This window comes from Oncorhynchus clarkii, chromosome 30 (genome assembly GCF_045791955.1).
Source record: "Oncorhynchus clarkii lewisi isolate Uvic-CL-2024 chromosome 30, UVic_Ocla_1.0, whole genome shotgun sequence".
Taxonomy (NCBI): Eukaryota; Metazoa; Chordata; class Actinopteri; order Salmoniformes; family Salmonidae; genus Oncorhynchus; species Oncorhynchus clarkii.
The window spans coordinates 18267110-18275258 of NC_092176.1; the positions used below are offsets into that span (position 1 = coordinate 18267110).

The window sequence follows — 8149 nt, forward strand, 5'->3', positions numbered from 1 at the left end:
CTTCACAGTAGTCTCCCCATAGTCCAGAACAGACTATGGGAGTCGCACAGTACTGCATAGAGCCATGACTACATGGAACTCTATTCCACATCAACTGACTGACTTGGGGACTGTGAAGAGTAACTGACGCAATAAAATAATATTAGATATAAAAAACAGATAAAAAACACCTTATAGAACAGCGGGGACTGTGAAGCAACACAAACATAGGCACAGACAAATCAAATCAAATCAAATCATGATAACATACGCACTATACACACACATACACATGGATTTAGTACTGTAGATATGTGGTAGTGGTGGAGTAGGGGCCTTAGGGCACACAGTGTGTTATGAAATCTGTGAATTTATTGTACTGTTTTTAAAATCGTATAAACTGCCTTGATTTTGCTGGACCCCCAGGAAGAGTAGCTGCTACCTTGCAGCTAATGGGGATCTATAATAAATACAAACTCGGAACTGGTCACTTCCCTAGATAACGGAGTCTAGGAAGGTTGTTAGCCTAGCCAGCTATAAGATATGAGATTTGAATTAAGTAGCTTGCCAGCATTTATTTCACCTCAGACTTTCAAGGACATTTATGTAAAAACAATGTGTGAAAACAATATTTTATTGCAAACATTTTGAACAACAACCATTGTTAGACATTTAATTAATTTAAGCCAAAGTAAGGTTCCAAAAGTAGCCAATGGGCAGAGCTCAATGAAGGCCAGTGTTTTTGAGAGATGGGCCCAGATTGCAGAGGGGTCATCCACATAAAAGGCTCAGTGAGCAAAGTGAAACTGTATCATTTGTGGTATGTCCAACACAGGTGTGGAGGGTCACCTGCTTGTGAGAATCACCGAAGTGAACTGCCTGGATTTCACTGGTGTATTTACACAGGTAGTTCTCTGCAAAGTCAATATGCATGAGGACCTCCTCTTTCCGCATATTCTCTTTTAATTCCCTTAGTTTGGAGTATTGATGTCGCATGTTGTACACGTGTTTCCCCAAAGTCCTCCAGTAGAATATTCAGTGTGCCACACACCTTTTCTTTTACTGTCAAATGGACAGTGAACTTCTCCATGTTTCCCTCTTTGTTTTTCCTTCTCTCTCTTCAGCTTTATTTTTCCACTCAAACCACCATGTCTGCTCATCAGCATCCCAGTCAGATGTTTTAAGCTCTTTTGCTTGGCAAAAGGAGCACTCTGTGTACATGCACTCTTTCTTCAGGTTCTCACAGCACAAATATGCAATAAGGTTCTCAATGTTTCTGCAGCTGATCAGTTTGTGATGCTGTAGTTTGTCCGCCATGAACTGGAGGTTGGCGTGGGTTTTGCAGAGGCATGTGTCCCTATCCTGGATTGTTGGCTTGACAACCCAAAAATGACTTATTTTGCAGAATTCATAGTAGTACATTTTAATCTCAGATTTGTCACTCTTAAAATTCTGATAAAGGTCTTCAATTGTGCCATTCAATAAGCGCTTCTGCTTTTTGTTGTTCCTCGATAGTGTGTCCTTTTTCCCTGTTGTTACTCTACTGTTGACATCACGTTCACAGAATCTAGTGATTTTATTTTCAGTGGCTGTGCTAATTATGTTACACTGCTTTTTCCTGGAGTATTGAAAACTTGTTGGCTTGTTTTCATTTGCCCTCTGACCAGGCCATACTTTCTCAGGATGTTGCCTCTGAGCATTTTTGAAGCCAATTGTTTGTTCTTGGCCCTGCACAGTTTTTGATACTTTTGCTTTAACTCTGCAATGATGGCATTTTGAAACAATAAATTCCTTCTTAAGTTCTTAGGAGTTCCCTTCATTTGCTGTTTTGTCTTTGTCTTTGGGGAATCTTGTCTCTCCATTTTCTTCATCAGTGGATCATACTTTTTTAAAAGTTTTATCAAGTTTGACATTTGTCATGCAACGATCTCTGTATGTTTTTGAGCGAACTCTTCCAACCTTTTTCCTTCCATCAAGTATTTGACTTCTCATTCCTGTTGCAGATGATGAGGAAGGGGTATCAGGGCGTGCAGGTATGTTGGCCTCATGTTCTGGCTGCAAGTCATCTGGTGACTGAGGTGGTGTGTTGCCTGATAGGTAGGTCTCCATTGCAACTGTTCTCTTTAAAGTCTGTCTTCTATTCCGTTGGTTGCATTTCCATTGCCTTGTCTTGCTTATTTGTTCTCGCTTTGTAAGCTCAGAGATAGATTTAACTTCTTCCTTATCTTTTTTCTTCCAGTATCTCTTCCTGTCTATTTGCAGATGTTCCTGGTATCGGATCTTTTTTTACATGTTTTTTCTATGTCTGTGACCTCTGTGCTGTTTTATGTGGCATCTTTTAAAAGCAAAGAAAAATACTACTTAAGTTTTCAACTTGTGCACACCTTGGAGAATTTTCTAGATTAAATTAATTTAAAACATGATTAAATTAAAAACATTTAAAAAGTAATAACAATGGATTTTGCCATTTCCACCACGTTGTGTCATTTCCACCAGTTAAGTTTGTGATGGAAATGACTGTGATGGAAATGACTGTCATGGAAATTACTGTCATGGAAATGACGCTTCTACAGTTTTTGGAGAAAAATGACAGACTGCTTAGCATGCTTTGGCTAGTATTACAGCTAGCATATAGTTTACACTAAATACATAAAAAGTTAAAAAATAATAATAATAATTCTACCACAAATTAAAGAAACTATAGCCTGTTTGGAAATGACCGACAATAAAAATATTCTCTACACAAGCAATATTTACCTAGATTTTTCTTCAACTTCTGGACATCACATCTGGAACAACTGTAGCCATGTGCTTCAGTGTCGCAATAAGTTTCCGTGGTAACTAAATTAACATTCTCCAAAACTATTAATGAGGAATTTGCCCTCAATGGTGGAAATGACACCACTACCAAAGGACGGGTATATTTTGTGTAAATAACAATATAAAGGACATACTCACAATAAATATTGATATAATTGTATTTAATTGACTCTCTCCATAGTAGATAACATGATATAATGTGTAATTATTCATGTTTGCTCATAGAAAAACAGTAGGACCTCAAAAACAGGGGACAAGGGCAAAACAGTGAAACTGAGGTATAAAATGCATCTGAAAAGTATCTCAAATTCTTGATAGAGAGGTGTTAACAAATCTGGGGGATTGTAGTGTGAACTTAACACATAAAGAATAGAAACATATTTTTTTAAATAAAATCCCCAAAATGTACCCTGAAGACATAGAAGTGCCCGTAGTTGCAGAATCACCCATTAATAACTTGTTTCTCTTCAAATGGTTATAGAATACAACATGTTAGAGTCAACTAAGGGCCTTTTACACTGGTGCACTACTGAAAACTGAATTGTAGTTCAGCTCACATGAGATATTAAGAACATGAACGGGATTTAAAAGATAACACATTACAATTTAAACATCTCCACATGCTATTTTTCTGGACTTTTCTAGCTTTCGGTCCAAATGAAACATTTTGGGAGGGATGACCTGATGTGCATTTTGTGTCATTTTTAACTACATAAAATTACATTAGCCTTCCCTATAGACCTGCATGAAAATCCATTGTAGATTCAGTGAGCAGGTCATCTATTGGGCCAGGGCTGGGTCTCTCACAGGGGACTAGGCTGATGGCATCACTTACCGCTCAACTGTTTTCAAACTGTGCTTTTGAGATCATCCTGAACATGTGTAATGGTAACTCCAAAATGTGTAATGGTAACTCCAAAATGTGTAATGGTAACTCCAAAATGTGTAATGGTAACTCCAAAATGTGTAATGGTAACTCCAAAATGTGTAATGGTAACTCCAAAATGTGTAATGGTAACTCCAAAATGTGTAATGGTAACTCCAAAAGCACATTTTCAGGTAGTTTTTTCTGATGCCATTCAAAACAAAGCAAGTTGATCCAGTCAAGTCAACCTTTCATGGTACTAAACAGACGACTTAAAGCTTAAACCAAACTGCTGGTCCAACCCACTGCTCATACTGTGTTCATTGAAATATACCATATGAGAAGCAGTGAATACACTAACTTGCATTTGGCTGCCCTCTGTTAGAGAGATGCAACATGCAGAAATCGCTTCTCCAATTCATAGTTCCTAAAATTCTAATAGTTTGCCTAGTTTCAGTTTGTGACAAAACCAGCACTCATAGTGTAGAGAATCATTATACCATCTAAACCGCTGTGAAATATATTTTACATAACCCAAAATATTGTGTTTGAAGCTGGTGTACAAAACTGAAAGTATAAGATGCAAAAAAACACATTTAAATCAAATCAAATGTATTTGTCACATACACATGGTTAGCAGATGTTAATGCGAGTGTAGCGAAACGCTTGTGCTTCTAGTTGACAATGCAGTAATAACATCAATTTCCATCAATTCCCATTATTAAAGTGGCTGGAGTTGAGTCAGTGTGTTGGCAGCAGCCACTCCATGTTAGTGATGGCTGTTTAACAGTCTGATGGCCTTGAGATAGAAGCTGTTTTTCAGTCTCTCGGTCCCAGCTTTGATGCACCTGTACTGACCTCGCCTTCTGGATGATAGCGGGGTGAACAGGCAGTGGCTCGGGTGGTTGTTGTCCTTGAGGATCTTTATGGCCTTCCTGTGACATAAGAACGGGAAGCATAGAAATAACTTACATTGAACAGGTCTATGTGAATTTGGTCGGGTCGCCCAAAAAGTTACATCTTGTATCTTTAGAGGTTGTGGAATTGGCAGGTTCAGCATCATGTGTGACAGGACACAGACCATTTACAGTATGTTCTAAAATCACCTTTTTTGGAAAGTACTTGGCAGATTTATAGTAAAGAGAAAGAGTAACCAAAAAAGTGATCTACATGTCACATGTTATATCTTTCCTCCCACTAAATTGCCCCAGGACAACTCTAAACGTCAGGATTACACAAGAATATGCAATGCCTTTGGCATTTCCCCCTTACTTTTTCATCTTCCCTGGCAAGAGCAAAGTGTTTTGAATGTGCCTATATAGACAGCTACAGAAATCAGAGCTATATGTGTGCATATTACAAATACACCAGTTAATGATGATGATAATAATCATTTGTTTGTTAATTTCTGTAATAAATATACCCTACTACATGTAGTAAGGATTTTAATTTATATGCACAGTTGGATTTAAATAATCTATGTTTTAATAAATTCACTGTTTATATTTATATTTCCATAGAGCGTTCCAATATAGACAAAGGACAAACAAATTTATTTGTATCTATTCATCAAATCAGTATGAAGAGATACAGAACACCATTAAATATGATGCATAAAATAGTCACTGAATGTATCAACATTATAATCAAACTTACTGCAAAAGAGAAATCCAATGATTCCTTTGTGCATCAATACATTTTATAATAACCACTGTTCACAATGTCTTACAAAAAAGGTAAAGATGATACAGAGCTATTGTTTTACGGTAAAGCTGATCCATCACAATATCAGTCTTTCCCAAATTAGCGTTCATATGCCATACTATGGACTAAAACAGAAGAATTCTAAACCTGTGTGTTGAAGCTGCTTCTGCCTCAGCACCACAGAGAGCCAGCCATGGCAGGTCATCAAAAAGCAACTTGTTCCCACTCCACCTGTTCAAAACGCTATTAATCTGCAGCCTTCCAATAGAAGGCTTGGCTTTGTCCCGGGAGCCAATAGAAATACGAGAGCTGCAGGACCGACCAATCCAAGGCAGCATTCTAATATGTCCTTTCTTTATCAAGGTGCCACTCCACTTCAAGATACTGCTTATTTATGACCCCCGAGGAGAGAGCAGGGAGGAGATATTTGTCTTAAGGAGCAACTGTGAACACTGTTTCTCAGGTTGCACAACACCTGATGTTGATTTTGGAACTGTCACCTTCAGTACCATGGTACAAAGCAGGTGAAGGAAGACAGTGAAGAGGTTTTATGCTGGCACCAGCCCTCTGCTGTCATAGCCAGCTAGAGAGACACCTCTGCAGATAACAGTGACCTGGTGTAATCTAGTCCTCAGATAGGGGACATTGGCATCAGCATCATTTGAACATCAACAGACTGGATTAAGAAATAAGAACACAATCAACGAACCCGTATTCATCCAGTCTTGGTGAGAGAGGTAAACGTGAACCTTTGTGGGCCGCACTGGGTCTTTTCATGACTGGACCTTGTTAGGTGAGTTGGTGAAATCTAAAAGTGGAGGCACTTCTCATGGATTCCAACATACCGGGGTCTTTTCTGTTCAACAACAGCCTGAACCAGTTCTCCTCGGACTTAAAAGCACCTGTGTGTCAGTACTCAGTGCCCAACTCCTACTACAAGCTAAACCCAGGCCTGAACAGCCAGCTGCAGGCAGCAGGCACACCCCACGGCATCAGTGACATCCTCAGCCGTTCCATGATGGGTGCTACGGGCACTACCACCCTGCTCTCTGGATACCCTACCATGGGGGGCTTTGGCACTGTGGCCACCCCGGGGGTCTACTACAACCGTGCAGACTACAACCCCTCACTGGGCGGCTTCACCAAGCCTGGCGCTGAGTGCCCCGTGAAGGGTCGCAGTGGCAGCTGCTGGGTAGAGAGTGGGTACGAGTGGAGAGGAGGGAGGCAGCAGTGCAATAACAGTGAGTAACTCCGCACTATAGTCACCTAAACATCACACGACTCACACACCAACTGACTGAGGCATGGCTTATATCACCCATCCATAATACTCAGATAACTGTATTATTAGCTAGATTCTTATCATGTTTTTTCTCAAAGCTTAAACAAATGAATATATTTGGTGTAAATTACTTTTGTAACTCCTCTGTTTAATTAAAAAACAAATATCTTAAAACATTTGAATAACTTAATTTCTCATAAGTTTTTAAATCAAGGTTCTGTTAGTTAAAGGTGAAAATATATTTTTGTATAAAGTGTATGGCAGTCTATTGTAATCTATAATGTAATTGTATGTGTCATTGTTTAAATACTGGTTCTCACTAACCATTCAGTCTTTCAGTAAAGATAGTGTACATAGAATTTGGCTGACTCATTCACTTAACATACACATATCTGGAATCTGATTACATGCTATACAAGGATAATGCTGCATAGGTCACATAAAACATTTTAAGATGTGAAAAAAGTTTGTATTGAGAAATGTATCTAATATTATATCGGATCATCTCTGCAATACAAACACACACAAAAATACAGTACAATTGGTTGTATATTCATTTTTATTCCTCCAATATGAGTATTTGACTAACTACTACTAATATTTTACAGATGTGTAAAAATATCTATGTAATTGACCATCATTATTTACCTCACTCTTTGTATGCAGTCTCCAAGTGACGTAAATTGAAAATAAGTGTAATGCACACTTCATTTCCAGACATTGGGCATCTAGAGGATATTTCAGGCAGGAAGAAGCACACCAGACCTACATTCAGTGGACATCAGATATTTGCCCTGGAGAAAACCTTTGAGCGGACCAAGTACTTGGCTGGGCCAGAGAGAGCTAGACTGGCCTACTCCCTGGGCATGACAGAGTCACAAGTCAAGGTAAAGCAAAAGTCCCCATATAGACAGATCTAAATGCATGCACTGACTATACACTTCATCTGAATTAATTTAGTAAAAAGGATTACAGTATTGTATAACTGAATGTATGCTGGTTAAAATAAGAAATCCCACTAAGTAAAGAAATTATTTAAATCAGGTGTGGTTCCAGAACCGCCGCACTAAGTGGAGGAAGAAGAGTGCCTCAGAGCCCAGCTCCACCCAGGCGATGCGGGGTGAGCAGGGAGGGGAGGCCTCGGAGAACGAGGTGGAGGATGAGGAGTACAACAAGCCTCTGGATCCCGACTCGGACGACGAGAAGATACGACTGCTGCTGCGCAAACACCGCCGGGCTTTCTCTGTACTCCGCCTTGGACCACATCACGTCTGACACATAAACACAAAAGCTGCCACGCACACACGCACACAGACACACACGCACACATCAGATGTGCATGTTGTAGCAAGGGGTAGCATTAAACACATTTTGTAGTACAGACAGACACACAACTAAATATTCAAGCATGTTCAAAATAAGGCACATTTATAATACAGTAAGTTTAAGGAGAAAAAAGGGTAACGGTTCACGTGAAGTGATGCCTTGACGTACCATAT

General features: G+C 39.3%; 1 protein-coding gene across 1 annotated transcript; it reads left to right on the top strand.

The window, feature by feature from the left end:
* The first annotated feature begins 6197 nt into the window (after positions 1 to 6197).
* Positions 6198 to 7925, top strand: LOC139390139 (NK6 homeobox 3). The gene is made up of 3 exons (XM_071137338.1): positions 6198 to 6609; positions 7368 to 7537; positions 7695 to 7925. Exons 1-3 carry the CDS (start codon positions 6198 to 6200, stop codon positions 7923 to 7925), a joined length of 813 nt encoding a protein of 270 aa, XP_070993439.1.
* Positions 7926 to 8149: the final 224 nt, after the last annotated feature.

What these genes read in the sequence shown, in the direction of transcription:
- LOC139390139 (XM_071137338.1), top strand. Translation starts at nt 6,198, where the DNA reads ATGGATTCCAACATACCGGGGTCTTTTCTGTTCAACAACAGCCTGAAC. An exon ending in GAGGCAGCAGTGCAATAACA is followed by an intron (nt 6,610 to 7,367) that starts GTGAGTAACTCC and finishes CTTCATTTCCAG; the next exon opens with ACATTGGGCATCTAGAGGAT. An exon ending in TGACAGAGTCACAAGTCAAG is followed by an intron (nt 7,538 to 7,694) that starts GTAAAGCAAAAG and finishes TATTTAAATCAG; the next exon opens with GTGTGGTTCCAGAACCGCCG.